This window comes from Centropristis striata, chromosome 21 (assembly GCF_030273125.1).
Source record: "Centropristis striata isolate RG_2023a ecotype Rhode Island chromosome 21, C.striata_1.0, whole genome shotgun sequence".
Taxonomy (NCBI): Eukaryota; Metazoa; Chordata; class Actinopteri; order Perciformes; family Serranidae; genus Centropristis; species Centropristis striata.
Genome location: NC_081537.1, coordinates 12,774,048 through 12,788,974, shown reverse-complemented (window position 1 = coordinate 12,788,974; position 14,927 = coordinate 12,774,048). Strand labels below are relative to the sequence as shown.

The 14,927-nt window shown below is 40.1% G+C and overlaps 2 protein-coding genes across 2 annotated transcripts; one reads left to right on the top strand and one right to left on the bottom strand.

The window, feature by feature from the left end:
- Positions 1 to 1,514: 1,514 nt before the first annotated feature.
- Positions 1,515 to 5,551, top strand: zgc:123217 (uncharacterized protein LOC641414 homolog). Its single transcript, XM_059325165.1, has 6 exons — positions 1,515 to 1,569; positions 2,026 to 2,040; positions 2,183 to 2,369; positions 3,636 to 3,904; positions 4,784 to 4,926; positions 5,228 to 5,551. Exons 1-6 carry the CDS (start codon positions 1,515 to 1,517, stop codon positions 5,549 to 5,551), a joined length of 993 nt encoding a protein of 330 aa, XP_059181148.1.
- Positions 5,552 to 9,170: 3,619 nt separating this feature from the next.
- Positions 9,171 to 14,026, bottom strand: aldoab (aldolase a, fructose-bisphosphate, b). Its single transcript, XM_059325176.1, has 7 exons — positions 13,530 to 14,026; positions 12,279 to 12,397; positions 11,224 to 11,490; positions 10,976 to 11,136; positions 10,033 to 10,291; positions 9,718 to 9,917; positions 9,171 to 9,581 (listed from the first exon to the last, which is right to left on the bottom strand). The coding sequence occupies exons 1-7, from the start codon at positions 13,802 to 13,804 to the stop codon at positions 9,489 to 9,491; spliced, it is 1,374 nt and encodes a 457-aa protein (XP_059181159.1). The 5' UTR covers positions 13,805 to 14,026; the 3' UTR covers positions 9,171 to 9,488.
- Between the last annotated feature and the right edge of the window lie 901 nt (positions 14,027 to 14,927).

The following is a 14,927-nucleotide window of genomic DNA, read 5'->3' as shown; positions in this document are numbered from 1 at the left end:
GACCCTAATCAGGGGTCCTGGCTGTCTGGACCCCTTTTTTCGAAACATTATCTCTCATGACCAAACCGGTTTCATAAAGCGAGTCTTAGATACGTTGTCTGAGTCAGAAACACAAGATCCTGAGCTGGTTGTCTCTATTGATGCAGATAAGGCCTTTGACTGAGTGGAATGGGGTCAAAATGTATTCTCAGTTCTTGATAGGTTTGGTTTCGGTCAAAGGTTTATCTCATGGATTCAATTGCTACACAGTGCTCCCTCTGCCAGTGTGATTACTTATGATTTTTTCCCTTTAGCTCAGGGATGCCTCCAAGGCTCTCCTCTATCGCTTCTGTTATTCACTATCGCAATAAAGCCACTTTCCATCACGCTGAGGAGCTCATCCTTTCTCACTGGTATTTACAGGAATGGGACTGAACATAGATTCTCACTTTATGCAGATGACCTATTCCTCTCAATCTTGAACCCTTCCGCCTGCCTTAATAAGATTCTCAACATTTTGCAAACCTTTCAGGCTGCAAGGTGAACATTAGTAAGAGCCAATGTTTCCCTGTTAATAACGTGGCAATCGAAATCCCAGCTCAAACGCAGCCTTTCCATCTGGCATCCTGTTTTTATACCTTGGTATTAATATCTTGCATAGCCTCTATTCACTTCACAAAACGTTTAAAGCTGGTGAAGGAGGTTAAATCTGACCTCCAACATTGGAACGCACTTCCCCTGTCACTCTTGGGAAGACTCAAAACTCAATTAAGATGAATGTTCTGCCTAGATTTTTATTCTTCTTTTACCAGTATTTCTCCCCAATTTTTGGGGGGAAACCCACAAGCACATTGCATCCTTTAATTAGGCAAGGACATTTCTAAGGGTTAATTATTTTGTCCTACAAATAAATAAAAAAGATAAGATGGTTGGCCTTCCATCCATCCATCCATTATCCTTAACTGTTAACCGAACTCATGGGATCGGCTGCAGCCCCCCAGCTGACACTGGGCGAGAGTCAGAGTACATCCTTGACAGGTCGCTAGACTATCACAGGGCTGACACATAGAGACAGACAACTATTCATGCTCTCATTCACTCCTACGGGCAATTTAGAGTCACCAATTAAATCTAAGCTGCATATCTTTGGACTGTGGGAGGAAGTCGGAGGACCCAGAGAGACTCTGAAACTGTCTGATAGATGTCTATCCATAGTAGTGTATCTGCCTACGTGGCAGACTGGTACATACAGGATAGGCACACTTAAGCCTATCCTGCAAAACTAGCCAATAGTTAAGCCTAGTTACATTAGTGTTGTTACTAGTCTGTCACGTGAGGATTATGAGCATTGCAAGTGGACTTTTGTTAAGAGTTAATGAGCGTTTCACCTGAGGTATGAAGAAAAACAGGTTTAAGTAGGGAGTGCTCACAGAGCATGGGGGTGGCCGAGGAGTTAAAAAAAAAGAACAACAGAAAACTAAATCAGAACATCTCTCAGCATTGACCCGAAGGCAAAAAGTTAGTGACAGTACAGTATGGCAGCCTGGACTGTGTGGATACCCCTGATGTGTGCAGTCCTCACTGGGCCAGGTGAGCTTCCACAATGAGTGACTTGAAATCAATAAATTCTCACTTTCAAAGCTTAGGTTAAGTTTTTGTTAACAGTGTTAGGTTGATTTATTATATGGTCATTTTTTAAAGGAAGGATGTTGTACCTTATTACGTTGATTTGGCTGTTTATTATACACAAGGTTAAAACCGAGGGTTATTTCATGGCTATTGTTGTGCAGAGCTATTTCATATTAAAAAAAAATTAATTGCAAAAATGAAAAACTGAAATGCCTGTAAACATTCGAGAGGTGTGTTGTTACCTAGTTACTTTCAAGAGCCTCAGCTGTTGGAAATGAGAGTAAGATGTAGAGAGTAAGATGATGTGTTGCCTCTTTCATGACTCCTTACTGGTTAGAACACTACTGAGGTCCAAAGTCTCACCTGTCAACAAAACGCATAAAGATGTATTTATCTTTTTCTTTTTTTCCCCTACAGGGTCAAAGGCTCAGGGTAAGTTAGCACAGTCATATTTCATAAATTCCACAGATCCACCGTATCAACGATGAGTACAGCTACAAATGAAAAACAAAGAGAAGAGAAACAAAGACAAATTACTGTATATGCTGACTCACAGTTGTCTATGTTCTGTCAGAATGTGGAGTGGCACCTCTGAACACAAAGGGAGACACAAGAATAGTGGGAGGTGAGAATGCCACAGCTGGGTCCTGGCCCTGGCAGGTCAGCATGCACTTCAGTTCTGCTGGGTTTAACTCTCACATCTGTGGAGGGACCCTCATCAGTGACCAGTGGGTACTGACAGCAGCTCACTGCATAATATCGTAAGTTAAACTCATAGCAACTACATCTGTTGCCTTAGCAAAGTCTGTTCCAGATGAAAAGCCCTATGCTAAGAAACCATTACCACACCCTAGTAACTAGTATCAATATTTAGCACTCCGACGGCCCGCCACCAGTATTTTCACCCTTTTTTGTTTTTTTCCAGAGGCCCTGGCTCACTTTTAGGAATATACTTGAGATAACACAATATACAATATACACAATAACATTATTACCATCATATCATCAGTATAATTGTAATTACCATCATCTTACCACTGTACCTTACCTACCAACTTATCTTCTTTTTAACTTCTTAAGTGTCCTTGTTCTATTCTGTGTTTTTTCTATTGTTGTTTTTATTTATTCTACCTCAGTATTTTATTCTATTGTATTTTATTGTACTTAAATACCGGACTGCTGTGACAACCGAATTTCCTTTTGGGGATGAATAAAGTAATCTATCTATCTATACTGGTATCATATGAAGCTAGAAGATCTAAGGAATCTATAGGCACCATCGAAGCTATACAGAGCAGTGAAGCTTAAAGTTGAGGAAAGTTTGAGAAAATGCTGCAATTGTTGTCGTCTATACATGTTTGATATGTGTCTGTGGGTTTGACTCTAAAAAGACCAAAGTGAGATGAATAGACAGAGAATTTTCTCTTCTTGATTGAATTTTGTGGACAAAAAATACAGTTAAACAGTTAAATATTAATACAGTTAAATTAATATTGCAAAATGCTAAAAATCGCAATAATATCGTATTGTGACTCAAGTATCGGGATAAAATCGTACCGTGGGGCCTCTAGTGAGTCCTGTCATGTCAACAATATGCTTGGGATTCATGCAGTAATCTTTTGGTAACTCCGGTAAAGCTGCCACACGACCAATTAACACTGAAAGTGCAGGAACTTTTGCATCGTCAGTAGCAGGTGGCAACCTCCTGGTCTGAGCAGTGAAGCAAAGTGGAAAAGCCTTTAGCGTGCAATCTTTCTAAAATTCAAACAGGGTTAGCCAATGGCTTCATACTATGACTTAATGTGTGTTTATATGTGTCGGACAACTCAACACAGCCACACACGGCTGCAGGGAGTGGAAAAGAGGATTAAGGAGCAATAGAGAAGCACATTAAAACACTCAACAACCCTCTTGTTGTCAAATACTGCTGCTTTGTTTTGTTTTTTACAACAGTAGATTTTTTTTTACTGCAATGCACATGTAATTATAATAATACATATGTTTGATTGATTTATTCTTTTATCCAGAAACTCCCTTAGTGTATGGACTCTCTACTTGGGAAGAGAGACACAGTCTGGCACTAATGCTCATGAGGTAAGCCGCACTGTGTCCAAGATCATCGTCCATCCTGACTACAACAACACGCTGTTAAACAACGACATTGCCCTAATGAAGCTCAGCAGTGCCGTCACTTTCACCAGCTACATCAAACCTGTCTGCCTGGCCGGTAACTCCAGCCAGTTTCACAATTCCACCCCCTGCTGGGCTACTGGCTGGGGTAAACTGGGAAAGAATGGTGAGTATTTGCATGCTAACAGGCCAACCCAAGACAGTAAATATACCAGTTAAACACCTACACGATCATTGTGAGCATGTGAGCATATTGACATTAGGGATGGGCATTTCAAGCAAAAGTGCTATTTGATATTATTTTATATTCAACTGTAGAAGGGAAAATGCCCGTCGATCATCAAAATTACTTCTTCAGTTGACCAAGCTTTCCATTTGCTTTGCTTTGCTTTGTGCTGCATGCCACGCTCTCAAATTACTGAGCATAGTTGTTGTGGATTTATGATATACTAGCTTAACCTTGCAGAGTTTGCAATGCACCTCATTTTTGTTTATTTTCTCGAAGAAGCTCCACACAGAACTTTTTGAAGACTGTAGACGTCCCTGCATGTTTTTGCCGTTTGTATGATTTGCAACATATACTGACGCGACATTTGGTGTTTGTTTTTTTTAAGACAAAAACCATTGTCGTATGAACCATTTTATTCTTTTAAAGTTAATGACTATTCATATATATCATTGCCCATCCTTAAATGACATTAGCATTCAGCTCAGAGTATTGCTGTACCAAGTGCATCATTACCACACCCTAGTAACTAGGGTTACTGAACTGTTGAGCAAACAGCAGCAAAGGTAGTATTGTAAACAATATGCTTGGCATTCATGCAGTAATCTTTTGGCAATTCCAGTAAAGGGTGCACTGTCACATGACCAATTAACATTGATAGTGCAGGAACTTTTGCATTGTCAGAAGCAGGCGGCAACAGTTAACTTAAATGTTGTACGTTATTTATGTGACCACTTAAATAAAAACACCTTAAAACTGGGCAAAAGAAGGGAAACTAAACAACTTGTTTTCTAATGTCATATTCTCTCTCTCCCACAGAGTCATTGCCAGCCTTACTGCAGGAGGTCCAGGTTCCTGTCATTGGAGAAAAACAGTGCAGTTGCAACTACATCCCAGAACCAGATGCAAACATCACTGGCAAAATGATATGTGCAGGACAAGAAAACAAAGGAGCTTGCCAGGTACAAATAATAATTGATTGCTGTAATAACTAAAGAAGCCTTACTGAATACTTTTGAACTTTTTTTCCCTCTTTGCACTCTCAAAATAAACTTCTTTACTTACAGTAACACTTAACATGCAGTTAAAATAGTATCTCTTATCCTACATCCATCTCTTACCAATTTTAGCACCATAATATAAACTTTTATGCCATTGTCAGTGAGAATGGGCCAGGCTAGGTAAGGCTATTCTAGTGGACATCTGTGCATTTTACCAGCAGCATTAATAAACTGTTTGTGTTTTATCTCTCCTTCTTTTCAGGGAGACTCTGGTGGACCTTTGCAATGTAAACAAGACTCAAAGTGGATCCAGGCTGGCGTTACTAGTTTTGGGGTACCTTGTGCCTTGGCTGGTTTTCCTGAGGTCTATGCCCGAGTGTCAGAGTTCCAGACTTGGATCATGGATCAAGTGGCGGGGGCAAATGTTCACTTTGTGACTTTCACCTCCAATGGCACCGACCAAGACGAGAGCTTTGTGTGTCGCAGCGCAGTCTCTGGAAGTGCAACCTCAGTTGCAAGTGAGCTTCCATTCGTTGTCATCTTAGTTACAGTGTTCCTGCAGCTCTATAGCACAGTTTTGCACTAGTACCTCCTCAGCTTCTTCTTCTGCTGCTGTCTTGCGTTATGTGTGTCTTTTAAATTATTTTATAAAGATTCTACCATAAAAAGTGAATGCGAGTAGACCAGGGATTGGCAACCTTTACTTAACTAAAGAGCCATTGCTGGCCAGAAAAAGAGAAAAATATCATAATGGAGCCACATACCTTATTTTGAGCCTTACTATGAAGATGAAACAGCCTACTAAGTCTAAATGAACCTACCCATAACACTAATAAGTCATAATGTACAGAACATACATAAGCTGAATAGCTAAATATCTTCCAAGTACCATTTGAGAATACACTATTTAAATTTGTGAGTAGGGAATGGACTGTATGAATGTAGTAATGAATGTAATACTTGTGAATTTAATAACTTATTTGAATAATTTCTGATGCTTTTTAATGACGTCTACAATGTTTTGTGATTTTTTTGGAGCCCAGGAAGACTAGCTCGTCCCATTTTGGTGACAGCTAATGGGGATCCTTCTAACAATTAACAATAAACAATAATGAGCATTTATTAGTATGATTTTGTAAGAATGCAGCCAGGACCCAAGTGCAAATGAAAGGCTGGACACCAAAAATATCTCAGGAGATTTGGATTTGAAGGAAAAACTCAAAACTAGGCTTGATGTTGGCAAAATTCAGAGGTTAAGATGCCGAACCGTAGACTTTATTACTCTATGGTGCATATTTTAGTTGACTAAAATGTAAAAATAACATAAAATATATGTAAGCAACACATTTTTATAATTCAGGAATACAAATTTATTTGGGCCTACACCAACAATGAATGTAAAGAGAATAGAAAATAAATTTCATTTGGTATAATTTTTTTGTCGCAGCCACGGGGAGCCACTGCAGACAGCCTGAAGAGCCTCATGTGGCTCCAGAGCCGCAGGTTGCCTACCCCTGGAGTAGACCATACTATTTAATTTATTTGTATCATTTGTTAAAGATATTCACTGTAATGCACTAAAAAGATTGGCGCAGCATAACTGTATCAGCTGAACTTCATCTTCATGATCTTCGAATAAAATTGCCTTGTGGTTGCTGGGATTACACAATGCTGGGTTTTACTGCTTCGAGGTCCACAGTGTAATTAGGCTTTTCAAAGGACAGGAAATAAAATATTTTTTAGGCCACAGCCATTAGGAAGGTACACGCACTGTAGCTATTATTCACACTACCACAATTAATTCATATCAACAGGAGCGTTGCCTCACCTGAATGATTCACATGAGGCAGACTATAATCACGTTAAAACTGTATCACATTTAAGAAGCTAGATTATTTGATTTATTGAGAGTTAAGATAAGCAAGAATAAGAATAAGAATAAAGCCTACCTTCAGTAAGTGAATTCAAATAACAAATAATAACAAATAAATGATCAGCTGATCATAAATGTGATCAATATGTGCTGCAGGGAATTGTATACTGGACAAATAATATTTATGATTTGAGGCAAAATCTTAGAAAAGTTATAATTAAAAATATGCAGCTACTGTACATTGGTTGATGGAGACATAACAGTTGCATATATGATCATTGTGGTTATGGTCAGAGATGACACTCCACTTATTGGTCAGAGGAGTCTAGGGCAGGAGCAAGAGAGTAAATATGATAGAATGACCTGTGTTGTGGACTAGTGTTTATTTCTACAAGCAGTTCGCTCACTACTCATGGTGCCACAGTTTGCTTGCTCTGTGGTATGTCAGAATGCATTTCACATCTAGCCCCTTGGCTCAAACTTACTGCAAGAACAGAGTAGATGTGTCAGGCCGAGATCAGGTGACAGTCCCACACAAAGGAACTGCTCCAGAGAACACCTCCTCAAAAGGTCACGCTCCGGTTGTTTTGGACTACTCCCCAGTCCAATAATTGGTCCACACCTTAAATAGAACATGATGATAATGAGATAATGTGAGAATATGAATACAGAATAAGGCAATGAGCTCTCTTACTCTTACTTAGTACTGTGCTTCGAGGTACTTGTACTTTACTTGAGTATTTCCATTGTATGTAACTTTATACTTCTACTCCACTACATTTTGAGGCAAATATCCACTACATTTAGCTGCTAGCTTTAGTTACTTTTCAGGTCAAGATTTAACATAAAAACATGATAAATTTAAAATGATTAGACATTCAAAAAAGAAGAAGCTCATAACAGTATATTAAGTAGTTTAAATGAGCCCTACCTTGCGAAATTTAAAACACTGCTTAAATAAATGCATTAGTAATACTAATCCAATATATCCACAGTGGTGCGCGTGGCGGGAGGTCAGGTGGTCCAGTAAGCCCTCATTCTCTTCTCCGTAGTCACACTAACCGTCCCTATATAATGTAGTGCGCCCGTATTGTGATATTTACGGTACATTCATTGAAACTGCTCCAAGCGAGCTTACATTAAGGATAAACACTTTACTCATTCTTTCTCGCTTTTTTCCCAGTATAAAACTCTTATCTGCAGAGAGGAGATGAAGTATTAACGTTACATCAACACACCACATGAAATAATCAAATTGCGTCGCGCCGAAAATGTATTTGTTGTGTCGACGTGCAGTTTTCAGTTTTCAGAATAAAGTGTTACACAACCAGGCCCAAATATCAGATAAATATGGAAATAAGATTAATTGCATGATATTCACAGAACTGTTCACTGTGGATTTATTTTTTTTAGAAAACGCCTTTAGATATAGACTGTACAGTAAAATATTACTTTATATTAAAATTAATTACAATTAAACTGTCTGTTTCCAGTGACTATTTCCACTTCAGGTACATTCTACAGCACCTCAGGTATCTTCTCACAAATTTACAGGACTTTTCACTGTGGAAATTCATAATAAAATGCACTTGAATATTTAGCTAGGGACGGCTGGTCGACTATGGTCCCCACTGGAGGGGAAAACAATCCATAACTCCCCATTGACTTCATATTAAAAGAAAAAAGCAGTTATTCCGTTGGATACAACAGAAAAATGTCTAACAGCTTCTGTGTGGTGAAATGCTCTACCAATAGGGTAAAGAATCCATAACCAAGTTTTTAAAATCTGACAAACCAAAAAAACTGAACTTTTTAAGAGGACAAATGTGCAGTGCAGCAGTTACATCAGTAAATGATATATCCAAAGTCAGTTATAAGCTGACTACATTTCTGTAAGTTAAACTAAAGTATTTGACACTGTAACTGGTGTTGTAAGTAGAATGTGGATAATTCAGAAAGCTATGCAGTATTAAGTGGTTGTGTCTTATATACTTTTCCCGGTATGGGCGTTTAAGCTAACAAAAGGCCTGTTTCGAGCTAAAACTATTAGATTTAAGCTTATAATATTATTTTGGCACTTGATGTATACCAGAGAGGACAAATTGACTGTTACCAAGCTAATGTTAGCGAGCTAAGGCACATGCATTAGAAATAAATACTGTTTTTCCCCCTTTTTCCTCAGTCAGTTATATTGTCTGGCCACATGGGCTCCAGCTTCCTACTGTAGTTTGTATTTAAACATAAAATGATTTTGTGCAAAGACGAGAATGGATGGATGGATGGACTCAAAAAAGGAAGTGAAGCAACATGTTAAGGTAAATACTTTATTCCATGGTACCAGTATGAATCATATACTGCATTTGGTGGAATCAGACCAAGGAAAAAAATAGTACAACTTGTGTAAAAACAGTGTGGGAATCTTTACCTGTAAAAAGTGTTTAAAAATAAAAGGTATGGGAATGAAGGCAGAACATTTTTTAGAATCTCCTGGCTGCAGCAACAACCCAAATGGAAGTTTTTTTTCTTGCTGTGAAAGAGCTGTGGTTAAGTAGCAGTTTCATAGGCAGTCCCTACGAGGACATGGCCTTTTCCATGGCGACGTAATGATGGTGGGAAGATGGTGGAAAGGGAAATTGGTGAGTGTCCATGCTTAATAGGCATGGTTGGCCACATACAGTGACTCTCCACCGGCAGCGCTGGTTCCAGAGGAAGCATATTTGCCCTGGCAGGCCTGGCTGTTAGCCTGTAGGAGACAAAAGAAAAAAAGTATTACATAATGCAGAATACAGTACTGAAATTGAATGCTTACAATTTCATATAGTTCTCTGAACAAAACTCTACTGCAGCATGTGTGTCGCTATATATAGAAGTACACATACCAGAGCTCTCTTGATGAACTCATCCTGGCATGCCTTTCCATTCTCCTTCTTGCCGGCCCAGGCTTTGAGGGCAGAGGCCTGCAGAGCACGGCCGTATGAGAAGGTCAGGGCCCAGGGTCTGTGCAGAGGGCACTGGTTCATGGCGTTCAGATTGACTGAAGCCTCCTCCTCACTCTGGCCACCGGACAGGAAGGTGACGCCTGTACAGAAAGAGCATCAGAGTTCAGCACTTATCTAGACATCAATATTATGTTATTCAAGGTTTGCAAAATGTTTTCATGTCAACAGTAGAGCATTGGCGTGCATCCAGCTCACCAGGAACTGCAGGGGGCACGGTGCGGCGCAGGGCAGTAACGGTTGCCATTGCAATCTCCTGGTTGCTGAACTTGTGGGAGCTGGAGTGTCCAGGGGTAACCATGTTGGGCTTGAGCAGGGTGCCCTCCAGGTAGACGTGGTGGTCAGACAGAGCCTTGTACATGGCAGCCAGGACCTTCTCAGTAACGTACTGGCAGCGCTTCAGGTCATGGTCACCATCGGGGAGAATCTCAGGCTCGACGATGGGGACAATGCCGTGCTGAGGACGGAAAGGATAAAAGGAGTCACAATGACAGCACAAAAAAGCTAAGAAAGGTTAGACATGAGAAATTGTTGACTACTTAATTGTTTTGTCATTTTTTTAAAGTTACAAAAGAGACTTTCTAGATATAAACTTTATAAATCTACTCCACTCAGAGACTACCTAAATCTAAGCTACTTTCATTTCTCAAATTTTTGTAGCAATAGAAAAGATTAATTTGATGATAGGATAGATTGGCCTAATGCATTAACACAGTGACTTAGCATTATTATTTGCAATATGTTGATATTCTGCTTGCAGAGTGAAGTGACACTCCTTTAACAGTGCAGAAACATATACATTTGTCTGTTTGTTCAGAGGTTTTGAAATGGTAGAGATAACTTATCATGCTAGTTCCATCCAAAAACCCACACAGGAAGTAACTGACATGGTGGAGATATCAAATACATGTCATGCAAAGCAAAAGCTGTACTGATGCTTTGTTCATGACAAAATAAGTGCATGTAAGAAAGAGTGACATAGCATTTGTGACATCAACTGAAGCAAACAGACTTTTGAAAGGTCATGTTTTTTCCCCCCTTCTGATAGCTTCTACTGTACGCTAATCTGGGCTTGAATCTTGTACATTTAAAACCTGATATGACTTCACAGTGGTTTCAACATCTGTCCATTGTGTTTTACCATCTGGCAGATGCTGGCGTAGCGGGCCAGAACGTTGGCGTTCTCAATGATGGCCAGCCTTGAGGGAGTGGTGGGGGTGATCTTCAGCACACAGCGCCACTTGGCAAAGTCAGCACCATCCTTCTTGTACTGGGCGCAGCGCTCATACAGTCCATCGAGACCTGTGAAAAGGGAAGAGGCCACATTGGATAAGTCAGATAATTATAATAAGTTGACTCTCTTTGTGTCTAAATCTGTTCTTGGCTCACCCTGGGTGGTTGTCTCGCCGTTGGTTCCGGCCAGGGGGACAACACCTTTGTCGACCTTGATGCCGACCACCATGCCTCTCTCCTTGAGGTACTGGGGGAAGGTCTTGCCATCGTCGGTCTTCTGGTACATGGTCTCGTGGAAGAGGATGACGCCACCGATGCAAGGGTTGATGCGGTCGTCAGCGGTGAAGAGGAGCTGGCGGTACAGCCTCCTGTTCTCCTCAGTGTTCTCAGCATTGATGCTCTGGAAGCGCTTGGCTACGCTGCCTAGAGGTTTTAGAGACATAAAAGAGGAGATGAAAACTGGATCCTTTGTGGATTGTATATGTCTGTTTGTGGGTGTGTTTGTTTGAGCATTTGCAGACGTTTGCAGAAAATTGTCAGAAAAGTTCTGACAAATGTTATGCCATACTCATAAACTGTGTTCATGATTATTTCACAGTTTTTGAATAACATCCTTATCACATAAACACATGCCAATCTCTGTTGTATGCTGTAGAGACTGTTGCAGTACTGCAAAACACTAACTTATGTCATGTATATGGCATAAGTTAGTGTTTTGCACTCACTATGGTTGCCATATGCCATGGTCACCTTTTGTTTTGAGGAATAAATATACTATGCATACTATGTTATATGTCAGCTCCCATAATAAATATGTGTTGTAAAAAATAAAAGCTTTATTACAGTAAATTAATGAAATTCTTCATAGTTTGAGTTTAATTTGATTTTTTACAGACTTTAAATGTTCAGTTAATCAATTAATGAGACCACCTTCAATTCCTGACACACAATATCAGTAATGCGGCTGGTTTCATGTTCTTTACAGTGATGATTAAAAAGCCCCAAATACGAGAAATACATTTTTAACGTGTTGCATGTTTTGTTGTTTGCTGTACTTATTTTTACATGTTAAAAAATGGTTTCCATTGATACCAACAAAAGGCCAAGTTTAATGAGTCAATTTATTATACCTGCTTTTTCAAGTAAATGTTGGCCACCCTAAATGACAAATACAATTTTTTTAAAAAGCACATTTTCTTGAAATCATTTACCGGTGGACTCATCTGCGGCGAGGATTCCCTTGCCGGGAGCGACGATCCTTTGAGCAATATCGCTGAGCTCCTTCTTCTGCTCAGGGGTGAGAAAGGGGTATGCGTGAGGCATCCTGACTCTAGGAGGAAGACAGAAGATGAGATGAGAGAATGATTAAAACATCCACTTGGCTAACCTAAAATTAGGCTTCAGGGTTAAAAGTTTATCAAAAAGCTAGCTGCAAAGCTTGACATTTGAAGTTGTGGTTCATATCACGAATGCATTGTGTGGAGGATGTGGTGAAACAAGAGCATGAGAACAAGGTTCAATGTTTTCCTGTCTGGTATCTGTCGCTTCTAAAAATCAAGACCAGTGGGAGGCCCTCGACCATGTGACTGCAGTTGCTGCGGCTATGACTGCTCCAGTAGCATAAAGAACTTTATGTGCACAATATGCAGCTGCAAAGGGGATCCAGTGTCAGAAAGCCCTCCACCCTCCTCTTCCCCGCCCTTCACATATCTCACCACCCTTAAAAAATTATGACAAGCATGTGTGTGACCTATTCCATTTTCTAGCCTCTTATCCCTGACCTTTCCCTCCCCCTTTCCTCCCTCTTCCTCCTCACTGCTCTTCTATCCCACACACCCCTCCCTTTCTACCCCTGTTGGTGCCTCCACTATCAACTGGCATGACTAAATATACACAGTGTACAGTGGTAAAGCACTCTGGCTCAGCAAGAACGCGTCACATAAAAGGAGGATTGTGCAGCTTCAAACCCTTCCGTTCAAAAGCCATGCACTCTAGAGGAAGATAGGGAACCAGACAGTCTGGAAAAATTTAGACAGCTTTAAATAAAGGCTTAGACAAACTAGTGAGTCACAATTTGTTGCTTCACAACTCTTGATCTGATGAAAGGTTCCCACTGCATTGTTCTTACACAGCAACCAGTGACGCACTCAAGACTCATGGACTTAACTGCTTAGTAAAGACAATTTGTGTGCTGTGTAAGTATACTACAGGAGGAAATACATAACGCTGTGGTAGAATGAGAATGTATTCATACTGAAAAAAAGGAGTGTTTTAGTGTCAGTGGTAAGTAAGACGCAGTATGTGTGTTGGTTAAATATAACATCGCTTTCGCTTCTTCAGAAACTGCTAATATGTCTAACACATCTCTAGTAAGGCATGCTTTGTTAGACAAAATGTTCAACAGATAGCACAAAACTCCATTGAAAGTAATGCATTTGTCGTGAAATTTTCAGTTCTTTTACCTTTGAGGTTCAGAGGAGAGCTGAGAGAGAGGGAGGGAGAAGATCCGGCCTTCGTCTGTGACAACCCTCCAAACCTGCTGGCCCTTGTATTTATCCTCCCATTGTGACCCCTCACATTTCAGCTGCCTGGCTATAAAAAGAACAGGACGCAACCAGAGACGGCCCGTGACATTCAGAGAGACTGGGACTGGAGTAACATGGTGGTGAGCGGGAGCCAGTGAAAGGGCAAAGAGTGTTTCACTGAATGGCAGAGAAAGCGACAAAGTCAGGGACATTTAGGGAGGGAAGTATTGGGTGAAGACAAGTAGGGATCTGTGTGAAGTTTTATTATGAATAGGCAGGAAGATGGGTAAAACATTTGACCAGGAAATCTAACTTCACTTAATGTTACTGTTCACTACATCCTCCTTTTACAAAATGCACATCCCAGTATAGGGCATGTTTATAACTTGTATGTTGCAATGAATAAAAGTGTACCTTAAACTGATACTTATTGTAAGTCGCTTTGGACAAAAGCGTCTGCTAAATGACATGTAATGTAATGTAATGAAAGGTTATAAGGAGGGAGATAACTTATATGGAGCATCTACTAACAGCACACATGCACACTCACACAGAGGCTTGGAGAACATGTGACAACATTGCCATACTGCCCTTAGAAATCAGATCCAGACACAGCAACACAGCGAGCTGATCCTTAACCTTTCCGTGACCTTTCTCGATCGTCCTTTGCTCGATAGAAAAGGGTCAACTGGCAAGTTATGGCAAAGGTTGCACACGCACACAGCACTTTATAGCCGTTTCATGTTCAGACAGATCACCAAACACATTTGAAAGGATGTGAAATTCTACAGAATTGAGATGGTCAGAGTATTAGGATGTGGGTTGTGACATGACAATAGAAGCAACACTTTTTTTTTTATCTCAGATGAGCAGTGGCAGGAAAAGAGGTTCACTTCCTGAACAGGCTGTGGGCTAAAAAAGTGAACATGCAGAGTTGTGACAATGAACAGGGTCACTTGGTTTACCGTCTGTCAGACAGGCTGAAATTAAAAAAATTACAAAAGTTAGACTTTATACTGGACTGTGACAAATTACGTTTTGATACAATGGAATTGTTTTCTTAGTTACATTTCAAGGGAAACATTTTCTGTCATAAACTTTCCCCCGGGAGACCAATGTCCCTTTCCTGAGTGAAACCAAAAGTCAGCATTAACTTTTCTTTTTAAAAAAAATACAATTTATTTGAAGCAGTTATGTAACAAAACCACAATCTTTTACTAAACCCGACCATGTCATTTTGATGCCTAAACCTCAATTCACTCAATATATGCGTTTAAAAGAAGTAACAAAGAAAGAAGAAATGTATCCCTCAAAACTGGATTAAGAATGCAGTTT

Bases quoted from the DNA above. Each gene is read 5' to 3' on its own strand.
- zgc:123217 (XM_059325165.1), top strand. From the start codon at position 1,515: ATGGCAGCCTGGACTGTGTGGATACCCCTGATGTGTGCAGTCCTCACT. The intron at 3,905-4,783 runs GTGAGTATTTGC...TCTCTCCCACAG, and splicing joins GGGTAAACTGGGAAAGAATG to AGTCATTGCCAGCCTTACTG. The intron at 4,927-5,227 runs GTACAAATAATA...CCTTCTTTTCAG, and splicing joins AAAACAAAGGAGCTTGCCAG to GGAGACTCTGGTGGACCTTT.
- aldoab (XM_059325176.1), bottom strand. From the start codon at position 13,804: ATGTCCCTGACTTTGTCGCTTTCTCTGCCATTCAGTGAAACACTCTTT. The intron at 12,398-13,529 runs GTAAAAGAACTG...TCTTCCTCCTAG, and splicing joins CTCTCCTCTGAACCTCAAAG to AGTCAGGATGCCTCACGCAT. The intron at 9,582-9,717 runs GTATGTGTACTT...TGTCTCCTACAG, and splicing joins AGTTCATCAAGAGAGCTCTG to GCTAACAGCCAGGCCTGCCA.